This window comes from Epinephelus lanceolatus, chromosome 12, assembly GCF_041903045.1.
Source record: "Epinephelus lanceolatus isolate andai-2023 chromosome 12, ASM4190304v1, whole genome shotgun sequence".
Taxonomy (NCBI): Eukaryota; Metazoa; Chordata; class Actinopteri; order Perciformes; family Serranidae; genus Epinephelus; species Epinephelus lanceolatus.
In genome coordinates, this window is record NC_135745.1 from 20,541,716 (window position 1) to 20,567,748 (window position 26,033).

The 26,033-nt window shown below is 38.2% G+C and overlaps 1 protein-coding gene across 1 annotated transcript; it reads left to right on the forward strand.

Annotated features, from left to right (window-relative positions):
* The first annotated feature begins 332 nt into the window (after nt 1-332).
* Nucleotides 333-25,665, forward strand: LOC117272144 (macrophage mannose receptor 1-like). The gene is made up of 32 exons (XM_078173097.1): nt 333-540; nt 918-1,274; nt 1,490-1,660; nt 2,796-2,951; nt 3,124-3,234; nt 3,742-3,879; nt 4,006-4,185; nt 6,427-6,581; nt 7,289-7,402; nt 8,111-8,226; nt 8,416-8,564; nt 8,665-8,864; nt 10,699-10,817; nt 11,184-11,259; nt 11,378-11,531; nt 11,708-11,746; nt 13,451-13,614; nt 13,745-13,806; nt 14,572-14,672; nt 15,395-15,540; nt 16,172-16,277; nt 16,879-17,006; nt 17,142-17,180; nt 18,069-18,119; nt 18,213-18,315; nt 18,904-19,136; nt 19,845-20,010; nt 20,348-20,515; nt 20,605-20,721; nt 21,879-22,037; nt 23,658-23,696; nt 23,789-25,665. Exons 1-32 carry the CDS (start codon nt 432-434, stop codon nt 24,073-24,075), a joined length of 4,413 nt encoding a protein of 1,470 aa, XP_078029223.1. The 5' UTR covers nt 333-431; the 3' UTR covers nt 24,076-25,665.
* The last annotated feature ends 368 nt before the right edge of the window (nt 25,666-26,033 follow it).

Here is a 26,033-nt window from a genome sequence, read left to right on the forward strand (position 1 = left end):
ATTGGTTACCTTCATGGAAAAAAATGGTGGTCTTAGGTATTAATAAACAATCAAAAGGTAAAGTAAATCTATGTGAACATCTTTCCCATTTTCTGGCACTGAAGAGCACCCCTGGTATTGGCACTTCTTGTTTGCCACAATTTATTGTGAAATAACACACACCCATGTAAGTAATGTGTATCTGCCGTATTTGTCTGCCTGTAGCAGGACTTCTGGGAAAACAATGTCTGTAATAACACACCCACGCGTGCAAATATCAGCAATTACAGCAAAAAAAAAAAAAAAGGTGGTTGTGATCACTTGTCCCTCCCTGTTCACAAGAAATAGTTGACAAATGTTTCTAAGATATGATGCTGATTCACTGAGAGCTTTTAAAATCACCGGCTTTCAGCAATTATTCACACAACTTTAAAATCCTCTGTGAGAAATGCATGGATAAAGTCTTCAGCTTAAGACATCTCAAAAGAATATCAACAATGAAGATAGCCTGTACAACCTTTGTGCTCCTCATCCTAACGCTCCAGTGTTTGGCTTTAGATGGTACAGTATTCCAAATTTACTTCAATGTCAAGCTTTCTGTGGGGTTTTTATAGAGCAGGTGTGTCATGAACATTGGTCTATATACCCAACTCTATGTGAGACGGTTGTTCTTATAATGTGTTGCATGTGTTATCCCATGTTTGCAGATTTGTTACAGTTCAAATTTGGGGTGATTGTGATTCTTATTTTGCTTGCTTATTACATTTCAGTTTATTCTGTAAATACTAGTCTGTAATATTGTCCATGTAATGTAAAATCCAATTTTACACAACTGAAACAACCTCAATGATTGACTGTAGAAAGTTAAACAGCTGTTCAGAGGATTTCCTGATATAAACACAACTGTGTACTAATTCTTTAATAATCTTTTTCATCAGATTCACCATTTAAACTAACGAACAAAGACACTGGTTTTTGTTTGGTTAAAAGACATGACTTCTGCTATTACATACGCTGGACAACTGGGGACAGACTTCTGGTTCCCTGGCTCAATAAGTGCCTGGGAGTCCAAGGGAAAAGTGTGGGTAGTGAAATAAGCCTTTACGACTGTGACGAAAAGAGCGACCTCCAAAAATGGGAATGCAAGAATGGAACAGTGCTCGCCCTTAAAGACCAGAAGCTCTACATTGAGCTCACTGCAGATAACACAGCAGTTCTCTCCAAAACAATAGGACCCAATAACCACCTCACAATTGAAGGGACATCCAGCGGTGCTTGTACAAGAACATACAGAGGTACTGTATAAAGCAGTATTGTTTAACCACGGTAATTCCTGGCCACAGATTACTATGCTAATTCTTTGTAAATCTTTAGATGAATTATAATATATTTTCATTCCGCATTTTAATTATTTTGCATTGTAAGTGGTGAGGTAATGTGTTATATTTTGATAAATGATGTTCTCAAAATACTCAAAATATTTCTTGTTTTGTTCTTTTCGTCCTTTCAGAACTTTACACCATTGGGGGAAATGCAAATGGTAGGGTCTGCATGTTTCCCTTTCTGTACAAAGACCAGTGGTACACAGAATGCACAATGTACGACTCCTCAGGAAGCCAACCTTGGTGTGCAGTTCAAACTAAATTTGAAAATCAACTCTGGGGCTTCTGCCCAACTAACAGTGAGTACTGCCTCTTTTATTTTACTGCAACGAGAGAATGGTTACAATGCATGATTTTAGAAGTGTACACTGATTTACAATTAGTTGGATAATGAAGGCTGTTAGGATTATAATAGGCAGGGCATTATGTGATATATGACCTACCACTAGGTTAAATTCAAGTCAGCTTCTAATATTTGATGTAAACAATAAGGCACAAATGTGCAACTTGAGGTTACATTAAAAAAGGCTGTGCGGCTTAGTATCCCAGAAGATAATAAAAATACATGCCTTGTCTACATTTGACAGAGCCATGGCACATTGCAGAGAGCAGGTCGAGTTCTCCTGCTGACAGGCACTGTATGTCAATTATAGATACAATGTTATTTTCAGGATGAATCTATTCTTAAAAAGTAAACCACAGCCAAAAATCTTTGATCCATGCCAGTCATCTTTGTCTGTAGGCAAAGGCACAACAAATTAGGCTGCTTACTTAACTTATGATAGAAACACAAATATAAAGGATAAATGATCAAATGTGCAAGTCTGCCAAATTGGGTGGGCACAAGGCTGTGCTTCTGAAACGCTCCTGTTATGGTACGACACCGTTCGGATGCAAAAAAATGCGCTATGATAAAAGATGACGCTGAAGATACTAAAAATGGGGACTGATTTTTCTTGTAATGTGCCTAACTTTAATGGATCATAAAATATTGTGTTTGGAATTAATCTGCAGATGCTCTGGTTCAAAATAAGACCACTCTTTTCTATAGACGTCAGTTTTTGAGCCATGAAAATAGCCCAAAATGTGCTCTGGAACAGACTCAATAAGTCTTATTGTTTTTAGCTGAGCTAATGATGGTATCAAACAGTCAATAAAACAGGTTTTTCAACAATTGTGAATCACGGCAACCATCAGAGATCCCTCAGCATTCAGTCATCAATGTACACAAAAAATATTAGGCTAACTGGTCTTGAAGTTTGCGAGATCGCTGCAGACAGCCACACACACACACACACACACACACACACACATGCACGCACACACACACACACACACGACCAAATGCATGATTCCCTCAGGTTTACTTCTGACAGACATAAAAACATTGCATTTTGAAATGCATTTACATACTTTTGCATGTATATTTCACAGCTAGAGAAAACTGGCACAAACACATAACAACAGGAGCATATTACCAGCTCAACACACAAGCAGCTCTGACTTGGGCCCAGGCTGAAGCCAGCTGCAAACAGCAGGTGGCCTCCCTGCTCAGTATCACCGATCCTCACGAGCAGGCTTACATCACAGGTAAGAAACTAATCTTAATGTATATATGTATGTATGCACACAATACACTATTACAATACACTAATTTACTACTTTAACACACTATGATGTTTGAGCCTCACTCCTTATAATTGTATCATCTTTGTCCCTTGTGCCTTTTTGTTTTCAAACACTCACACAAACACACCTGCAGCACTACTAGGAACAGGGGGCAATAAGCTTTGGACTGGGCTGAGCAAGAACCAAGAACATGGCTGGCACTGGTCCAATGGGAAGCCTTACCGTTATCTGAACTGGGACTCAGGTAAGTTTATCTTCCACTTCAATACTGTGTGTTACTATTCTTAGAATGCTAAGATTGGGCAATTGTATATCCCATCTTTCCTTTATCATTTGTACTTTATGCACACCATGTTGTCAGTCAGCTGTAAAAGTGATTTTGTTTTGCTTAAAACTTACAAACCACAGGAAGGGCTAAGGGTAATTAATGACCACATGCTATCTAAATATTATAACATATGTATTCATTGATTACAAGAAGACATTTACATGCATGTATACACAAACTCAAATTAAATTAAGTTCCTATTTCTGCTTATATTCTTCTTTTTAATGTTTTTCTTTTTACTGTAGTTTGATACCACTAGCTTTGTAATACAATTATGGTGTGGGCCTACAAATGTGCTGAATTTATAATAATGTCATAGCAATGAATTTTGTTTAGGTGTTATAAATATAATGTGTGACTTTGAGAACTCTGACAAAACATCTGAGAACTGAGTCTCCAAGTTTAACCACCGTGTTGCTTTAGGAAACCCACTGCCTTCTCCGGGACACAACTGCGCAATTGTTGATGGTGAGGTACAGTACTCCTGGCAAAGCTCAACGTGCGAAAAGAAACGTGGGTACATCTGCTACAGTGAGGGAGCTGTGACTACTCCTACTCAAGGTAAAGAAAAATACCAATTTTATTCTTTTCTATTTCCACAGTTTACTGTATTAATGTCTTGTCTTTGGTTAATTGTATGATATCAGTTACAAAGTACTTACATGTTTCTTTTTTTTTTATGATCAGCTACCGAGACAGGATTTTGTTCAAGCCCGTGGATTCCCTACAATGGCCACTGCTTCCACCTTCATCGTGATCAGCAAACATGGTCTAATGCTCAGAAAGCGTGTCGCAAAGAAGAAGGGGACCTAGTGAGCATCCACAATGTGGAGGACCAAAGCTTTGTCATCTCTCAACTTGGCTATGGTGCGTGAGGACCTTAACTGTAAACGTGTTGCCTATAAAACAGATAATAACATTTCACAACTAAAATGTGTGTCACACGTCTACAGACGGGCACCTTTTCTCGAAATGTTGTTGAACTCCAATAGCGATGGCTAGCCTTGAGTCTCCATTGCTAAGCTAGCTCCAAATTCAAAAAAGGAAATGCCTAAGAGGAAAATAGAGAAATCAATAGTGCATGGACAGATTTGTCTCCAATCATCACCAACACTGCAAAGTTAGAGTATCAAATCATAAATTGCATCTAATGTTTATTATTCTTATTGAGTAATCCGCCTATTAGTTTCTCAATTAATGGCTTTGTCAATAAAATGTTACAAAATTGTCAAACATGCTCTGTGTAATTTAACAGAGCCCAAGGTGACATCTTCAAATGTATGTTCTATCCGACCAACAGGCAAAAATCCAAAGCTATTCAGGTTATTATTATGTATGACAAAGAAAAGCATCAAATCCTCACAGTGAAGAAGCATAATTAACTAATTAGCAAACATTTGTCTTTTTTTTGCTTAAAGAACACTAATTATTTATTAAATCAAAATAGTTGCCAATTAGTTTACTGCTGATTGACCAATCTTAACTGACTAACTGTTGTAGCTCCACTGTTGAGCTGTCTTGTTTTTAATCCTGTGGCATTGTGAAGTCACTTTGTTTCACCTGCAGAGAAAGCAGCGTGCCTTGATTATTTTAGGGTAAGGGTAGGGGGCATTACAATTTGTCAATGTTGCACACAGATCTCTGGCACAGTTAGCCTAACAACAATTATGTCACAATTAGTGCTGCACGATTCTGGAAAAAATGAGAATCACGATTTTTTGGCTTATAATTGAGATCATGATTCTCTCATGATTTTTTTCAACATAAAGATATATTGTGCTTATTTCCTGATACAAAAGGAAAAGTAACAAATATGAATAAATAATAAAAAAATATCATTAAATAACAAAGCCTATGATTGTGCCTGATACAAGAGACACAAGGCACATAAACTCTGGTCAGCAGAGAGGGAACACTCCTGTTTTAGCTTTAGTCTCTTGTCTTCTCTTACAGCTTTTCAACAATTTTAACAATAATATCAATGTTGAACATTTTTCTGAGGTAGGTATTCCAGGCCTGGAATTAAGTCAAAATTAAACGTTTCAACACCATTCATTTGACAGCAGTATTCACCTAACATAGCCTACATATCTTTAATTATATAATTATTTATATGTCTCTATGTATATTTTTACTTAAATCCCCAATATTTTATTCGCCTTTAAAAAATCCTCTTCCTTCATTCATTTTGACAATGTTTATCATATTGTATTATATGTATTAATTCACTACAGGATAAAAAAAAACAACAAAAAAACAACAAAAAAAAAAACGTTCTGGTGAACCCTGCAGCAAAGTGAACCCTCTTCCTCAGAGAGGATCTTTGCCTCCCACTTTGTTCCTGGCGGCAGAGCAGAGTGATCCGTCTTTCTTCGAAGAGGATCTTTGTCCCATGAGAGCAGGCAGCTGTTCTCCGTGTCCGCAGTGTAAACAACTTTCGCTGGCGATTTGACAGTCACTAGAAGCACATTATGACCCTTTGTAAAAGTTTTTGTGTGGTACCTGTGTTGTACATGAGCTAACGTTAGCAGCTAAGGACTGAGAGGCTGTCCGGTATGTGTGTGTGTGTGTCTGTCTGAGGAGTGTCAGTACGTTAACTTGCTGTAGCCTTGCTGTTCGTCATGTTAATGTTATCGTCGGCAGCCCTGAATAGTTTGTAAAGCTTTAGCATAGTTAGTTAACACATCTGTTATCGGCCCATATGTTTACTGCTACAGAAAATTAATAAATCTTCTGAGGCTACAGTGAGCAGTGTGTTTCCCCCCTCTCGCTGCTTTCCAAACTGCCGGCCGGCTGTCGCTCTGCATCACGTGGTATAACGCTGCGTCGTTGGGAGCCTTGTTTTCATGCAGATGATGTCCCGACTCCCGGCACGGGCGGGGCAGCAGAATCGCCGTCATTGAAAAATTAGATCTCATATGCATATGAATTGAGATCACGATTTTATTACGATTAATCGTGCAGCCCTAGTCACAATGATGGTTGACGATAGTCTACAACTGACACACAAAATATTGGACAAGTATAACAAGTTAAGCAGAGCTCCACAATAAAGATATAAGAGGCAGATGAGGGAAAGTTCTCTCTTTTTTCTGTCCATGTCTGCAGCATCCACAGATGAACTTTGGATTGGACTGAATGACAGGAAGACAGAGCGTCTATTTGACTGGAGTGACCACTCTACTGTCAGCTTCACCAGCTGGGAATCTGGAAAACCTGCTATCTTTACTGACAACGAAGACTGTGTTCTCATCAGGGGAGAGGTAAGGAGCACTATGTGGCTATGGTACATATCCTAGCCTCTTGTAAAATATCATTATTAGTCCAATGATGAAAACTAACCTGCTTCAAAGCAAACCAGTTAAGTATGCAGCAGTGTATCACACTTATGGCATATGGAAACTTCAGCACACACACTTTTGCGTATTTTTTCTCCAGGGCTGTTTTGAGATAGGCCCTTTAGTTCCAATCAAGGGAAATGCTACAGCATACAATGATATTTTACAAGAGCTTCCAACTATGTGGCAACAGTCTGGGTAGGGCTGTTTCCTGTTTCAACACCATAACGTCCTTGTGTACACGACAAGAAAAAAAGCATGATTTTCCTGAATTTGGTGTTGAAGAACTTGTCCAACATGCCTGCACAAAGCCCTGACCTCAGATCCATTAAATTAAAGCACAGAATGCAAGCCAGCTGAATGCTCTTGTAGCTGAATGGGTCAAAATTACTGTTGCGAGTGAAGGCTTTTATAGTAGCATTTTAATATCTGTGATTCTGGAATAAGATGTTAAACAATCACAAATGGGTGTAATGTTTGAGTGTCTACATATTTGCTTAGTTTAATATAAATTTTGTGTACTGTATGTCTATGTATCTGTGCTAATAGATTTATACACCTTCAAGATGATGGGCTTGTTTTTTTGTTTGACGACACATAGATAAACATTTTACCATGTTTGTTTGTGTCAGAATGGGAACTGGGCTGACCGCGCGTGCAACGAGAAACATGGTTTCATTTGTATGAAGACGAGTGCCTCTGAACCCTCTGGAGATGAAGTGGACCTGAATATTGGCTGCAAAACCGTGCGTGAACTTTACTTCTTCTCAACTTAACTTAAACCCTAAGGTGTTACCATACAGGGCTGGGTACTGTAACTAAAACTTTCTGATGGTCAATTTGTGTCCACTGGAGGAAGCATTAGCAGTCAAGTACAGAAAGTTGGATACAAATGCTTGATTACACTCTTGGTCTTGTTTCTTTTATACTGCATTTTGCCAAAGTTGTTGAGAAAGGACAATATTCATTTGAAAGTAATGTAACTGCTGATATTAAGCGACAGCTTCACAACCCAACCTCTACTTCTCATAGCTTCAATCTAGCCTGTAATTCATAAAGGGACACAATTTAAACAAGATCAGCAGATGCAGGAGAAATGTCTTGTATGCACATTACATAATACTGAATAATGCAACAAATCATGCTAAAATGCCTTCTTGATATTTAAATTACTGGATTGTTAAACAGCGAGGTTAAGCCATGCTAAATGTAGTCTCATGAATACACACTGGGTAAGAAGCTTTTGACAAATAAGAAAATACTTAATGTAAAATGAAGATCTCTCAACATGAAATAATCAGTGAAATTAATAAGCAGCCCTGTAAGATCCCTGAGGATATATTATGGTCATTTTGTTTTGTTTAGCTTTTGTTTTGTGCAAGTGTATTAATAACCCTAAATAAGGACAACAACTTAATGATATTTAACCTCTTTTTTGCTTTCCAAAAATTCAGGGGTGGAAAAAACATGGCTCCTATTGCTACTTTGTAGGAACACAGACAAAGACGTTTGATGAAGCCAAGGATGACTGCAAGGCCTCAGATTCCTACTTAGCTGATGTGTCAAATGGGTAAAAACAATTATTTTGACTCCAAATATTTTTGAACATACTGAAATTGAGCAACCTAGACTTTGGAAGCTTAGATGCAAAGGGGGTTTTTTAGAGCTTGCAAACAAAACTCAAACAAAAGTCTTTGATACTGTACATCATTCAAGGTTAAAAGAATTCCTGCAATCTGAATTGTGTAAATTTTTTCAGGGTGGATAATGCCTTCCTTGTTAGCTTGGTGGGGATGAGACCAGAGAAATACTTCTGGCTAGGCCTCTCAAACCAGAGACACATTGATTACTTTTTGTGGACCAACACAGAGTCAGTGAGGTTCACTCACTGGAACACTGGAATGCCAGGTATCTTAAGATTTTTAACTCTAGCCTACTGTAAAAAAAAAAAAAAGCCAAAAGTGGCTTCACACTTGACAGTTTACAATTTCTCCCCCGACAATGCAAGGTCAGCAACAGGGCTGTGTTGCCATGACAACTGGAGTTTTTGCTGGCCTCTGGGATGTGCTGCCCTGCACCAAAAAGGAGAAATACATCTGCAAACACCTGGCAGAGGGGGCAGTTGCAACCCATGTACCACCAACGGTTCCTCCTCCCAAGTGTGCCGACGGCTGGACTCGAATACCAACAAGAAACTTCTGCTATAAGGTAAAATCCAACACCGCTTAACATGAGTGAAACATATACACCTGAATTCCTTATGTATTTGCAAACTGACTTCTGTGTTTGAACTTGTGCTCCAAGTGAGCTTAAAGAGTTTAGTAAAAGTTTCGACTGAAGGTTTTCCTCACCAATACACAAAATTATGCTCTATCACAGGCTGGTTAAGGTGCAACATGACATGTAACTGCTTATCTTCTTAAAAGGTTGTGGGAGGCTAGAGACTAGATGACACTGAGCGAGAATCAGGGTAAACCCTGGACAGGTCGCCAACCTATCACAGGGCTGACATATAAAGACAGACAACCATTCGCACACACATTCACACCTATGAGAAATTAAAATTCTTAAGCCTGAGACTTAGAATTTTAAGAATTCTTAAGCCTGAGACTATTTTTTGAAAAATATATTATTAGCTTCTGTTTTACTTAAAAATTTTCAAATGATTGGGGTGAGCAAGTGCAACATGCAGCTGGTGTGGTAGCGGATATAATCGAAAAGAAAAAAAATTAAAATCACCATCAGTCACCTCACAAAATAAAATAACAGGAGATGACAATATTAATGGGACTTGCTGCCTACCAGTGTTGTAGTATTCGAGACTGGTCCTAAGACCACTTTGAAGGTCTCATCTCAGACTCAACTGCATTTATACTCGGTCTTGTCCCAGTCTCTGACAAAAACAACTCACGATTTTATTTCAAGACTGGTCAAGACTCCAACTGTTGGGATATCACTAAATTGCCTGCGCAATAAATTAGTGTTGAATAAAGATGGTTACATTGACTTCGAAATTCCCCACACATAAAATTCACCTCTGTAATGCCTTTTGATTATTTTATCAAGACATTTTCATGGTACTCTTGTAGGTACACACATGTATACAGTATGGCAATAAAAGAGCTCAAAGAAGAGGCATGTACACATATTTTCTGTGGGTGGCTTTATGGGAATGTGGATCATTCAGATCACTTTAAGGAGTGCCTATGAATGGGATGTTCCACATGTTATCATAAGTGTGCCAAGCAGTGTGAGACGCACACGGGTCTCGTCTTGGTCTTTTCTCGGTCTCAGCTCCTCAAAGTCTTGGCCTTGTCTGGGTCTCCATAGTACTCTGGTCTTGGTCACGACTTGGTCTCGGTTGAGGTGCTTTTAATTACAATACTGCTGTCCACCCTATCAACTCCAAACAGTAACACCATCACCATGACAAAGCACAGACAATGACAAGTGTAGCTCTGTACTGAGAGATGAGGGACCCACACTTACTGTGGGGGTTATTCTAACAGATCACACACACACACACACACACACACACACCTGTCTTGATGATTAGCTGGTTAACTGATTACTTAATCAACAGAAAATTAATCTTGCTGCTATACATCATATTGCCGCTTGTCAAACATGAGTTTTGCCATTCTCAGTCTTCTGGGATTGTAAACCCGGTACCTTTAGCATTTGTTATTGTTTGGTTAGGCAAGAGTTGGTCTGACAGACCAAGCTGTTTAAAATGTCAACACTGACTTTAGGAAATGATGATGATTCACCAAAAATTGATTATACAATAAAATACACAAACATTAATCAAAAATAAAAAACAAGTGACAGCCTTAAATCATACCCATGTGAAGCTCTGTCATGCACACACTGAAAGAAAATACCTAACACACAACTAAACACAACCACAGTGCACCTCATCAACCTCTGTATGTAGTTGTGTCTTTGGAGGCAATAAAATACGTATTCCTGCATCAGGCTCAGGGTACAGTGAAACTACCAAACCTTTAATCATAGTTGAACTTCTTGCCTTTTGTTTAAGCTTTTTCCAGAGTCAAGGTCAGACTGGAAGACCTGGTATGAGGCCAAAGATTACTGCAAGGCCATTGGAGGAGACCTGCTCAGCATCCACAACAGACTTGAGCTAATAGTTGGACATCGGTACAGTACAACCTGGTTTCATACAATTAGGGCTGCAATTGACAAAATCTTCCCATTGCATTAAAAAGGAGACCACTGTCATTCTTTGGGGATGCTGTAAAATCCCTCTTTTGTCAAATATGATATCAGGTGATAAGCATGATCATTGGCAGAAAATCTTGTTAAGGTATACTAAACAGCCCATTACAAAATTAAGATTCAAGGATTCATAAAAGCACAGAACTGGTAGCACAAGATAAAGACTGGCTAGTACAGAACTGGGACAGTGCATCATCACGTAACTATGAAATTAGGCAAAAGTGTATTCTTAAAACATTTTACACAGGTTGCACATAAATCATTAATATAAGTTGGTCCATCATACAGGTATGATGGAAATGCGTGGATTGGACTTAATGCCCCGGACCCAGCCACCGGTTATATATGGACCGATGGATCCCCGGTGAGTTAACAGGTTTCTCTTTCTATAGGGGATGAGTACATTAATTTGAGTTTCATTCAATTAAATGGAAATCACTCCATTTATCTCTGTATGTTCAATCATTTGCTTTTGTTTGCAGGTAAACTTCCAACACTGGAAAGAAGGAGAGCCAAACAATAAAAACAATGTGGAAGCTTGTGCTGAATTCAGTCTATATGAGCAAACTTGGAGTGGGTCCTGGAATGATGTACAGTGTGAGAAGTACAATAAATGGCTGTGTCAGATCCGTGCAGGTAAAGAGTGGTCATTTGGTTACATGGATTCCAAGGAAAAGTGTGTAATTCTTTTGTGGCATTTGTTGAGAATCGAGTGAGCAAGGTTACTTTTTTCAGCACTGTCTTTCTCTCAGGTGTTCAGGTGTATGCAGTTAATACTCTATTCTGAAACATATTTATCAATGTCCATGCAGGAGCAACTCCAAAGCCACCTCCAGAGCCTGTCACTCCTGGTAAGTGAGCCATTATGGATGCAACCACATAGGAATATGCTCTCATTTTTCTGCTTCATCATATGGATACAATCAGTAAATTTCATGTCCTTCAGTGCCCAAAAGGAAATTTAAGTATAAAGAAGTAACCATCATCATTCTGTTATTGGCTGATGGTGACCCTGACTAACAACCAAACAGCAGCCTGAAACACAAAGCCATTGAACTTTATTGCTAATGTCTCCTTCTTATCAACAAGCGACACATCTTGTGTTGCACTTTGTCTTGCTGAATGAGCTATTTAGCTAGTCAGTCGTAGTACTTGATACTGAAACACTTAAAACGCTTAAAAATATCAAACATATTAATACATTTAACACAATTTTTTGCCCAAATACTTAGATGAAGTTGAAATAAATGTTATTTCTCTTTTCTTTCCTTTAATGGAGTCCCAATTCAAAAAAGCTTTTCAGTTTTTCCACTTTCATTTCACTTCCATCATATCCCATCTTATATTTTGCTGCCTCTCTGACTTTTATAGTACCGTTTCTGTTCTATGATCATTTTAATTTATAGAGGACTTTCATAACAGTGAAGGATTGGTTTATCAAAAACATATTTTCTTAATTACCTCTAGTAAAGATATTGCTCTCTGAGATTTGTGCCGCCACTCAAGTGAAATGTGAGAGCAGTTTCGTATGTCATGTTCCAGTCCAGTTGCCCGAAGACAATGTTTGCAGTGTACATTTCTGCAAACCACAAATACATTAGATTTTAAGTTTTATATGTATAATATCAAGTTTTCTGAAATAACATAATAAGTATGCTGATTTTGTCATCAAGAGGTGGAAGGGATGTTTGAAGGTTTGTCACCTCGGCAAGATGGCAATCAGTCTACAGACCACTGTTTGAAATCAACAAACACCAACACTGGTTGTAATCTGGTGACCATTTGCAGCATTTCACATCTGTGTTCATGGCAAATAACCTGAGTGTATTTCACTGATCTGTCCCTGCTTTTCTAGTAGCTTTTGTGCCACCACGGTAGGTTTAAGCCTAAACATGACTTTTATAAACCATAACCAAGTGTTTTTTGTGCCTAAACATAACTACAACCTTACCACAGCGTTTTTAAGAAATCTAAAGTTTCAACGTATCAGCCACAAAATAATGTACAAATTGTAGTCATGGTTTGCAGAAATGTACAATGTGAACATTTTTTCTGACAACTGGGTTGGAAAAATTGAAAACTTAACTTAAAAACCTAAAAAATCATCAACAATGTGTCCCTCAAACAACAATTTCTCATGCACTTAAAGAATCAGCAGATATCACTGTGAATAGTTTGACAGTTCACATGGAAGCTGTTCAGTGATTCCCAGTCTTTTAACCAATCTCTCCTGACATTAACCAAGTACTTTTAGTTGCCTAAATCTAGCCATACCTTAACTATACAGGTGGCATTCCACAAAACGCATATGAATTGTTCTTGTAACAGTCATATATGGGTTATTATGTAAGAGTACTTCCTTTGTACTTCGAAGCATGAGGGCTCTGTGACATTACCCTGCTGCAGCTGTTCCTTGTCTATGGAGTGAACCTTATTTGCTACATGCATTTACATTTTAATCTGCCATCAGACATCATACAGAAAGCAACAGGAATAGAAAAATCGGAATTTGCACGTATATTGAAGCTATATAACATCTTTCTGACATGTTTCAGACCACAATAAGACAGCAGATGGGTGGCTAGAACTAAATGGGACTCAGTATTATATTAACAGCAAGGGAATGGCCATGGAAGATGCTCGCCGATTCTGCCAACAGAAGCATGGTGACCTGGTATCTATTGGCAGTGAATCTGAGAGTGTATTTTTATGGAAACAGGTAAGCAGTGATATTTAAACATCATTACACAATCACAGCAATGACCAATCAAATACAATAATCATGGGATTTAATTTCTGCACAAACTAAATAATTGTTGCTTTTGACTTGTTCCCCTGTCTCTGTGTAGATATCCAGAAGTTATAGTACTTACTGGATAGGCCTGAAGGTAGACCTAAATGGAGCATTTGCGTGAGTATGAATTAAATGCAAAAAAACTGAAAAAGTTGGGGGAAAATTATTCAAATGAAATTAAGACAAATAAATAAAAAAAGAATTCCCAAGAAAAATTACATGGTTTGATGTATGAAATTTCTAAAACATAGGTTACATCACCAGCTAAAAATATGTTGATAAAATATCTGTAACTTTATTACTGAATTTGAAAAATAGGTCTTGTTGCAAGGTTGGCCTGATGGATAGAAGTGCCATGATGCAGATCCGAACTCAGGCAGTTTTAGGTGTCCTTCAGAAATACTGTATGCATTTTAGTTGGTTGCCGTAGCATCAGGTGCACAGGGATTTCCTTTCATTTCAAATTTGTGTGCACCACAATTTAAGACCCTACATTGTCAAAACCCTGAGTAAGTCACTATCAAACTAGGATAAATCCAAAAAAACAGATATTCTCAGTCCTGTGTACATTTCAAGAATCAATGGAAGTAAAGACTCAATAAAAAACTTGACAAAAAAGATCAATATTAAAATAAAAGTAAGACGGTGCCATGCCAAGATATGTATTTTATGAAAGATCCAATGGAAAAGGCTTTCATTCTAAACAGTATGGGATGTCATTGCTCTTTATTTTGTTTGTGACATTTTAGCCTGGAGGACAAACAAACATAATACAGTTCCAGCCTTTAGGCTCGAATCAGTATGTCATTATGCTAGTAATATATTTTCACAATGACTATTTTTGAAACAAAATTTTAACGGATTTGTTTGCTTTACATTAAGTTGGATGGATGGTTCTCAAATGGTGTATCAAAGATGGGATGAAGGTCAGCCTGATTTCAAGAATTATGATGAGCAGTGTGTTGCCATGCATTATCATAATGGTGAGTAAACTGACACATGATTCACCTTCACTGGCATTCATGCAAATGAATGATTAAAGAATTAGAAGTTCTAATCCTTAAGATTTCAGTCCTGATTGATTTGGTGACACCTTGCATAATAACATCATGTGCAGTTACTACAGCAAACACTTGTTGAGCAGCTGACAGAAGGGAAGTGGTGTATCTTTTTACAGCACAGCCAAACAACTTCCCCTTGTTTTAATAAAGAAGCCAATCACAAATAGATGCAACCTTGATCCGAATGCACAGTGTGAGTAGTGTTCCACACAACATAAGTAAAACTGGCTACATTGCTGAGGAGTTGGAGGCCTGTTGTCTGTGGCTCTTTATCAAACAGCTCACCATGGCTGCCTTCTTTTCCCATTAATGACTTCCAAAAATTACAATTGTTGTGCTGATAAAAAAAGAAGCTAAAAATGGCTGTTGCCATGTTTTTTGTAGACATGCTTTTGATGAATGATTGCGTAAGAGATAATCACAGTGACAAATAATATGTTGTATTTGCTGCATGCTTCACAATAAAAGCTATTAACTGTTTTGTCGGTTGAATGCTTTTAATGTGAATCAGCCGAGATTAAACTGCACTACAGACAAAATCTTAAGAATTACAACTCTGAACCCACATTTGATGTTAAATGAAAAATAAAAAGTAAATAGTATTGGCTAAAGTGTTCATTTTCATGTCTCGGTTTGTTTCACAGGATTCTGGCATGATTATAATTGTGGGCATGAGCACATGTCCATTTGTAAACGCAGCACTGGCTCACCAACAACCAACGCCACTGTGGCACCCACAGAGGCCCCTAAAGGTGGCTGCCCACCCAACTGGAAAAAATTTAACTCCAAGGTCAGAGGTCACTTTTAGCCTTTAACGTGTGTGTGTGTTGAATGAATGGAAAGAAATCTGATTCAGGACATAAATAATTATCAGTACTTACAATGACATTGGCCTTTGGTTTAACAGACAATGTTTTTAAAGGTCTAGTTTGGAGGATTTAGTGGCATCTAGCAGTGAGGGTGCAGATTGGAACCAACTGAAACTTCTCCCGTGTGCCAAGCATGTAGGAGGTCTACGGTAGCCTAGGCAAAAATGCAAATGGCCCTGTTTAGAGCCAGCGTTTGGTTTGTCTATCCTGGGCTACTGTATAACATGGTGGACTCTGCGAAAGAGGACCCACTCTGTATGTAGATATAAACAGCTCATGTCTAGATATAAATGGTTCATGTCTCACAACTGAGACAACAAGAACACAATGATTCTTTTTCTCTGCTTACACTATTAAAACATAGTTATGAATATTATATTCAATTTCTGCCAATATATCCCCCCAAATCCTACACACTGGACCTTTACACAGAGATCTTTTAGATTATGCATTTTTAGATGTTTTGTCATGTCGTGAAATTGGGATTAATGTACTAACCAGGACAATTTTTAAATGACTGTATCAACCTAACGTTCTTCACCTCTACTTTAGTGTTACAGCCTCATTACCGATCAGAAATTAACATGGGATGCAGCGAGAAAACAATGCAAAGCCATGGGTGGAAACTTGGCCTCTATTCCCTCAAGACACGTGGCAGGTTTGTCTCCTTTTTTTGTTTTGTTTTCTGGTAAATGATCCACCAATCTTCTTAACCTCTTCTCCTGTTCATGGTTACGTGGCCAGCTACATTTATTGCAGCACCCTGAGATGGCAGGCAACAAAGATAGTGTAGCAAAGACTACACTGGTTACTTATTTGTTTTGTATGTCTTGTGTATGTGACTACTGAATTAAATTGAGGGATTAATGGCGGTTGAGAGGCTGTAGGCTCAATTATCACCATATTACTAGAGTTTAAAAATGATCAAGTAACTGATGTTTATACAATGTAAGACAAATGTCAAGCTCTGCTAGCAACCTCTAGAGTACAAAACTAAACTGATCAGAACGAGCCAAATCCTTTGCCAGAGTTCTATGCTCTTGCTAATGAGACTAACTGTGAACGTCACTGATTTGTTTTCAGTTTGCAGAGTATAGTAGACCTACATGCATGAACCAGTGGTACTATACAGTGCACTTCCAAAAGTATAGAGCCAAACAGTCTACATATGTTGTGTTTTATATATATGTTAAACTGGAGGGGGGACAAAACTTCCAAGCAAATGTGACTCTTGAATCATTGTTATGTTAAATTTTCAGTGTTTTTGACGACTCAAATGGTTGAAACACCCACGACAGACCTTTGGATTGGTTTTCGCAGTTCAGTTTCAACTGGATTTTATTGGACTGATGGGCAACCAAGGAGATATGTCAACTTGGAATTTGAAGTAAGTGAAGTGAATCTAAATGGTATTTTATGATGTGATAGGTGTGCAACTCGGTTGTGTGCACCACTCCTGATAATTTGTGGGTGTTTAAAAATGTGACACTGTCTTTCTCCCTTGTCTTTTTCTCCATTTTAGAGACGCAACAGTCTAGCCTATTTTTGGGAAAGACCGTGGGTAAAGTGTTTAAATTTCTGTGTACAAGAATGTGGTATGCATAAAGTAGACACAATCTACAGTATATTCACTATTCTGAAGAGTAGGGCTGTAATGGCTCAGGTATTTGTGCATATCTGTCACAGTAAGGGGGTTACACTTCAATACATGCAGCTGCATGCAGAATACACCATATGTAGACTAATGCACGTAATGCAGAACCAAAGTGTGCAAGTGTTAACTTTAAGCTGTATACTGCTAGGATCATTTGCTGAGGTTAGCGCAACAAGACGATTGGCATACGAGTAAGTCACCCTACCATGAGCACAAATGAAATGCTGGAGCTGGGAGACCCACCTACGGGTTCCTGGTCAGCCACAACAGAGCAAGAGTTGTGTAAAGGATGAGGACCGTATGTCAGCTTTGCTGCACTGTTATAGGGTATATTAATGGAAAGCATATAGCATGCTAGGACACATTCTATTTATGTTATGTTATTAGAATAATAGATGCTTTTTAGTTTTAGAGCCTGTTGTGACCTGTTGCTTTTTGAGGAAGTGGTTGAATTTGTAGAGTGCAATATACAAGCATTTGAAATATCCCTTCATTATAAGAATAGTTTACCAAACTTGCATGTGGGCGAAATGTTACCTCAGTCCCCAGCAAGAGGATTTTGTCTGTCTTTGACACTTGCACTACTCTCTGCTTAAAATAAATAAAAAGACACATATTCTTATGCATTTGTTTTTTACCCCCTCTAATCCCTACCCCCAAACTAGAACCAAACTAAACCATGACTTCTAAATTGGGGTGTGATCCAAAGAGTGATCCGAAGAGTCAATACATTTCTATAATTTATTACCATACTTTTTGAGTATTTATAAAATTTGAAATATGTTTACATTGCAGGAATACATGGATTATCAAAGATATTTTGAATTACTCAGGAGACAAAGAGAGGTATGTTTTTAACCCCCCTCCCTGCCTCTCTTTTTACATTAAATCCTGACACAGTTGTCTGTTCCTCACCATATTCTTTCCGTGCCTTCCCAGTTTAAGTGTGCTGTGATAAATACAAACCCTGCCCATGGCATTGGGACATGGATACCAAAGTCTTGCAATGACACCACTGGATTTGTCTGTCGTCGAAATGTTGGTGAGCCCATCTTCTGATCTTTCTCTTTGATAATGTGGTCTAAAAGGATTGGCATATTTTCTTACAATATTCATTTCATATTTCTTAAAGCATCTGTAACCAATATTCTTACATGTATTAAATGACAAAGCAATGTGACAATGTGAAAGGGGTTGTTCGCAGTGATGAACCTACAGATAATTATATCCTGAATCTGTGTCTTCTCTGCATTATGAAGTGTCACATTGAGTTTAAGGTCGTTCTTTAGCTGTCTGGTCTGTAAATTCACTGTTTTGGTTCACCATCTACTCACTACTACCACCATCTACCCATACTATTCAAACAGCAGAAAGACAAAGATAGCAACTAACTGGCGAACATAATAGAGCATTTAGCATCTGGAGAGCCAGATAACAGACCAAAAACAAAGTTAAGAGACAGTGAACATTAGACTTGCATTTTCCAGCTAGACAGACACACGACTTCAAATGAAAGCTAATGTTACTCTGTAAGTGATGGATGTGTGTATAATGTAAAATAAGGAAAAGCACAGATCGCCTTTAAGATGAATGGAAAAACTGAATTAACCTTATTTCTCACCCTAAACAGACCCATCTCTCCCAGACTCCCCTGAACCGACAACCTCTTCTGATTATGTCAAAATATTAAATGACTCTATCAAGGTTGTTAGTCAAAAAATGAACTGGGACGGAGCCATGAAGCACTGTGAAGGTGATGGTGCCAGACTGGCTAGCCTACGAAACAAGTGGACACAGACCTATGCTGAGCTGCTGGCCTTGACTCTCAAAGCCCCTTTGTGGATTGGACTAAACAAAGCAAAGGTACAGTTCTAAAAGCCTCTAAAATAGCACATAGCTAAGTAATATAGCTAGCTTCTGCTTGTAACTTATTTATAATTTTGAAAATGCATTTGTCTGTGACTAGCAGCAAAAACTCCTCATGAGGCGGCATCAATTTACCTTGAATCAGATCCATACGTGCCAACTAATACAGGAGAAAGCATCTCAAAACTTCAAAAAGCATCTCAGCAATGTTGAGGACAAGCTCATTGTAAGACAGAAAGAAAAAGAAATGTAGAAGAAATGTAGTAATCAGTATTTTTAGACTCTCTAAACTAAGAGTTTACAGGTAATGTCAACATGATAGGATCTGCAAAGTTTCTGCAGTTCATTCTGTGGGGAACATGAATATCTGTACAAAATTTAATTGCAATCCATCCACTGTGACAGTTGACATTTGACTCAAAATCACAAATGTCAACCATGACACAAGAGGAGTCAGAGGATTACCAAAATAAGTAGAATTCCTGCTCTGAAAACCATGAATGGGTGCACCAAATTTTATTACAATTTGTCCAATAGTTGATGCAATATTTCAGTCTGGACCACAGTGGTAGACTTCAGTTTATACAGCCATGCTGCTAAAATTGCTAAAAATGTTCACCGTACATTGCTGTAAAAAATCAGATTGCACATTATTTGAAGCTGAATAATAAAGCTGAATGCAGTCTGATCAATCTTTGCTTTCAGACCAATGGGTATTTCAGATATATTGATGGCTGGCACATGAGCCTTTCTCAGTGGGGTGAAAATGAACCAAGCAGGAATCGATCTTGTGTCTACGTGGATGTGGATGGAAAATGGAAGACTAGTGACTGCATGCAGACCATGAATAGTGTTTGTATGAAGTCTACAGGTATGTCAAATCACAGACTAATGTTTATGTGAATAACTGAATGTGCAACTTATTCTATATACCAACATGTCTGAACTAAGACATTATCCCTTAAATGTCAAAACACGTCCTATGCTCATCTGTTTGGATCATTTTTTTAAGTATCAGATGGTTTTAAGTTAAAATTTTATCTCTGTTCAGAATGATAAATTAATGGGTTACACACTTTTACCTTTGTATGCTTTTAGATGTGACACTTTTCTTTTATAAAATAATAGAAGTGCCTATTTCAATGCACTGGATTTGAAACAATCTAATTAGTTGATCCCATTGTCATCACTGTCTTGCTCATTCACAGACGTGCCACCGACAGACATCACTGATTTTCCTGGAATTTGCCCTGAAGACCCAGATGAAACAAACACAGACAAGATATACACCTGGCTACCATTTAAGGGTTACTGTTACATATTTTTCACAGACAAAAGAAATTGGCCAGATGCAGCTGTAAGCTGTAGCAGACATGGTAAGTCCATTTTGTGGATGGTCTAAGATATTTTTGGGCACTATAATGCATGTATCTTTAAGTAAGGACTTGTCCTTTGTTTTGTGAAGGTGGATTACTAGCCAGTATTGAAGATCCCTCTGAGCAAGAATTCATTAAGAACAATGCAAATATATTTAAAGACAGCTACAGAAACTTCTGGATCGGCCTGTTTAAAACTCTCAAAGGTACAGTCACATTGTGCTTTCATGGAAAGTAACATTTAATTATTATGCTTGGTGAACAACTAAATAAACAACATATATCTTACTATATAATGACGAAAACTCTGTCTGTGGGTATGTGGGTCTGTCTGTCTGTGTGTCTGTTCCACATTTTTCTCCTCACTGACTTGGTCAATCCATGTGAAATTTGGCACAGTGGTAGAGGGTCATGGGAGGAGCGAATGAAGCAATATTACATCAATTGGCCAAAGGGGGGCGCTATAACAACCGATTGAAATTGCAAACTTTGAATGGGCATATCTCATGCCCAAACTTTGCACAGAGGTGCCTCTCCTCATGAGGAACAAATTTGCCTCAAGAACCCATAACTTCGGGTGATACAGATTTTCTGCCATTCTGAATTTTTTGAAAAACACTTAAAATCGATCTCTTCCTAGGAAGTTTGACCGATCTGTATGAAACTCAGTGAACGTAATCTAGGGACCAATATCTAAAGTTCCCTCTTGGCAAAAGTTGGAAAACTTACTAAAACTGAGCTTCTATAAGGCAATGAATATTGCGGAGGGCGTGGCTCATCACATAAAGGTGTATAATATCTCGAGGGTTTCACCAATCACCACGCAACTTTGTAGGCATATGACCACACATAATCTGAGGGGACCCCTCCATTATTGACCCAATCAAACAAAATGGGGGCGCTAGAGAGCTAATTTCTTATCTAGGCCTAACCGTCATATCGATTTTTACTAAACTTGGTAGATATGTAGAACAGGACGCCTCAAGGTAACTGGAGAAATTTAACTCTAATTGGCAACTGGGTGGCGCTATAACAACAGAAAAATGCTTAAAAATGGCTAAAATGCGACTGATCACTGTGGCTCCCCCTGTGGCCAAATGTTTGGGTTTTGTTTTTTTTTTTTTTTTATAATTTTTGGTATGACTAAGTCATGATATGGTATCCTGTACTCAATGGTTATGGACTAGTCTAAGGTTATTTTGGAAAACAAAAATGCAATGGTTTTAAAATAATTATTCTTTAAATTATCCTTTCTAATAATTCATTTATTGTTCACAAAGTGTGGCTATTGTTTTCTGCAGAGTAAAAAAGAAGGATTAAATAAAACAAACAAAAAAATCTATAAAAATCTATTCTTCTCCAGGGGAGTGGTTGTGGTTGGACAGAACAGTCATGGACTACACTAACTGGGCTGAAGAGGAACCTGGTTATCGCAGCCATGGAGGCCTTAGTACCTTGGATGGGACATGGAGTACAGGCACTGAGAATTATCGTAGACCATACATCTGCAAAACACCCAAAGGTAAATAATTCTTCTTACATGGACTCAATTGCACTCGTATTAATGTTTGTTTTTTTTTGTTTGCTTTTTTCAACAATTCCAACATCTGACTACATAATATTTTTTGTCTTTTGAAATAACGGGCTGTGTGAGTTTAGATGATTATACGATCATAAATTCTTGCCATAGCTTGGCTGAGAGACATGGCACACTACATGTTGGGGCCTGACTTACCATAGCATTCAGTCTTTAAAGACTCGAGGGAAGTATATTAGTTAAGGGAAATGTGCAGACAACAAACAGCACTGAAAATAAATGTTGTAATCATGGTTTTATGAATAAAAGTCAACCTGGAACAATTAATTGTTACTCAGAAAAGGAAGGCAGGCTCTGTCTTGTGCCTTGGTAGACACAAGGTGAGTGCAACATTTATGGGTGCGCATTCTTCTTTCACTATGTCACGTTTACAGTTGTGCACTTAAAAGTGCTCAGTCATCCCACTGGCTAATGTCACAGATAGGGCTGGGCGGTATGACCTAAAATTCATATCACGGTATAAATCGAATCCCTTCACGGTAACAGTCTATATCGCAGTATAAATTTAAGTGTAAAAGTTATAATAGAAGTGTTTCTGAATGGGTTTTGTAGTCCCTTAGCAAAGCTAAATTGATTAAAAAACAACAACAAAAGCAAAGATATAATGTAATTTTTAGAGCATTTATTGTGCAGAATGCAGATCTCAAAACTCAAAATTAAAACCCAGGACTCTATGGTGCAAAATGTCCCCTGGGATCTATATCAAAAGTTAATTTCCTTCTTTTAGCAAAATCCTAAATGACTGAGTTGTGTTTTTTCCACCTGGACCTTTATGCTCTACCATTTCTCCTCTAATCATCACGCTGTAACCTGTGACAGGCTGCTATGATACCACAACTATCACACATTCACATATGGAGTTTTTTGTGGAGCCCCTAGCGTCACATAGGTTTACATTACCAAAGGTTTATGACAAACTCTCTTGCCGAAAACCAACTCCCGTGTGCGCACGGCGAGAGAGGAGAGGGAGAGACGCTGTGCTGCTGCCAGAGGAGACGCTGAATGAGTTCACTCTGAGCGGTAAGTTGCTAAAAGAGTCTGAGAAGTCCGGGGCTGTTTATAAGACATTAACTCACTCACTCACAAGTTCTCCAGCAACACATGTTGCATGTGCTACGCTAAATCACAGACGTGAACCAGCTCCTCTTGCTCCGCTGTCTCTGTGCTCGCAGCCATTTTCACACTGAGGCAGGTGCGATGACGTCATCAACGATAGGACGGTAGAGCGCAAATCTCTACCGTGGGCCAAATTTATATCATTTCTACCATCTACTGCATATACCGCGCAGCCCTAGTCACAGAGTGTAATACAAGTTTTAAAATTAGGTGAGAAAAGTTAAAATTCTCACAAGACTGTTTGGACGTCATGAGGCTTCTCATGTGCTGCACTGATTGTCTTCCACAATGACCCATTACACCAGAAAATACAAAGTCAAGCCCAGCGCTCATTTCTGATCCTGTCTGACAGGTTCAGCCACTGTCAAGCTAATATCGTGTAATCCAATTTTAGTATACAATTGTCACATTTCCCTTCTTTCTTTCTAGTATTACCACCAACACAGTTACCATCATCACTGCCAGGATGTAAGTAACACCTCTTTACCTTCTCTATTTTGCACAAAACTGTGTTGTTTTTTTTGGCTGATCATAATCTACTTTTTCAATCTGTGCACCAGCTAAACATCATCAACGTGGTCACATAGCTTTGGCGGCTGTGGTGGTCGTCATGGGGCTTGCCATGGGGGTAATCGTTGCCTTCTTCATCTGCAAAAAGTTCAATCATCGTGTACCCATCCCTGATATGTTAACCACCTTTGACAACCCGCTCTTCTTCAACAATGAGCAGCCACCGCCTGATGTGGCTGACACCAGTATACTAGTTGAGAATGCAAAGGAAGACAACTCTGACCTTGTTGTAATTGAATCTGATAGGACACAGGCTCTATCTAGGGCTCATGGTTAGTGGCTTACTCTTTTGCAAGGCCAGTGATATCACAGTCAACGCTTCAATAGAGTTGGCAATGAGTGATGGTCAAAGCAATTTAGAATGTTCATTGGGAATGATAGTTTGAACTTATATGTAATCATGTACTGTATTTTGTAATTACTAAAAACAGGTTAACTGGTAAGATGAACTGGGATGTATTCTTTACACTTTTTTGTTTATTACTTTATTATAACTGTGAGGATAATGCTATGTATTTTGACACTTACTGCAGTGTAAAGTCAAGAGTTGTAATGTCTAATTAACATTAACCAAAATAATAAATATAACAGACATCATTGTCATGACTGTATCTCATCCTGCGAAAAGTTAAGTCTTATCCAGCGTAACTTCTGGTAACCTCCTAAGATATCACTTGCCCATATAAAAATAGCAAAAGTGACCACAAAAGCATCTGAATTGCTATTCAGAGTCCAGCTTGCAATCTTTAGACAAGCAATACACTTATGTTATTCGGTTTAGAAAAAGAGGCAAGAGATGTAATTGGAGGAGGCCAAGGATTCTTTGGAGAAAATGTTTTGGCCAGATTGTGCTGAAACACACAACACAATTTAACAATTCACTACACATTACCAAATCAGTTTGAATTCCATGTTGCTCAATTGCTTTGTCTACAAAGCAAATTGTACAAGCAAAACTCACCTGTTCACTTTTTGACCTCTTACTCAACACAAGTGTTCTCACAGCTCACTTCTCAGATTTACAGAGGCCACTTCCTCTTTGAACATCAGATTCTTTTCAAAAAGTATACATATTTTTTTCAACAATTGGGTCCAGTCTACCAAATTAGGCTGTCTATAAGCCAGTACAAAGGAACTCAACAACAGAGTTGAGATGCTTCTTCAATATTATCAGCCATACCACAAACCCTCCCCCACAAGTTTTTTAAACATTTCACTCTAAAAAGGTTCACGCTGCTGACCTCTGACATTACACGATGGATTGATCCACTTGAAGCGGTGGGGGAGGGGGGGGGGTGACAGTGGTTGGTACCACTTCACCTACCTTACAGGGAGTCTATTGAAAATTTTGCGACTATGTAAGCCCTAATGAGATGGGAAAGCAGTCATTCGCCTAGTTTTAACGGATTTTCCTCATTTCAAAAAACCTGCATACACATGCTTATTTTGGTGAATAAAGGGTATTAGACTATTGTAACTCATTGCATTCCTGTCTTACTCAATACAACTTCTCCAAACTCCAACTAGTTCAAAATGTTGCAGCAAGACTACTCATTAAATCCACATACCCCCTATTTTAGCTGGTCTACAGTGGTTAAGCCTACCCATGTTTTAAAATTAACTTTTTAATTTGTCACTTACTAACACCCTATAAGCCTTAATGCAGCCTGAGATCCTCGGGCAGAGGTCTGTTAGGTATTCCTTGGTCAGAGGACCCCCCAGTGTAATTCATACCTTGCTTGTCATTATTATTGTATCAGTTCTACTTTTATTATTCATCTGGCAATTTCTCTTGTTTATGTCTTTGTAAAGCACTTTCTAACTTGTGTTTTAAAAAGTACTATATAAATAAAGTTGTCATTGTTATTGTTGTTATTATGTGGTACAAAATGATATGAGACAAAGCATTTGTCCATCTTTGGGTGCCCTACTTCTGTCAAGGTTAACTTGGGGTTTGTTTGCCTAGTCTTATTGCATTTGTATCAATCTTTGTTAAGTACTCTTTGTTTTTACAGTACAGTACTGAGTTATTTCTGGTAAGACATGTTCTACAATGTAACCACTAAGTGTTTTAATAAGCCATTTCACAAAAACAGAACAGTAACAGCGACTGATGTTAAAAAATCATTTAACCACAAAAAAAGATTTAGAACATTTGGAACTTTCTCGCAGGCAGTTCTTGAGTTCCAGCATTTGCTTATGGAGACATAAAAACACCAGGAAGTCAGCATTTTG

Coding starts and splice junctions, on each gene's coding strand:
- LOC117272144 (XM_078173097.1), top strand. CDS start 432: ATGGATAAAGTCTTCAGCTTAAGACATCTCAAAAGAATATCAACAATG. Junction 1,275..1,489: donor TTGTACAAGAACATACAGAG/GTACTGTATAAA, acceptor TCGTCCTTTCAG/AACTTTACACCATTGGGGGA. Junction 1,661..2,795: donor GGGCTTCTGCCCAACTAACA/GTGAGTACTGCC, acceptor TATATTTCACAG/CTAGAGAAAACTGGCACAAA.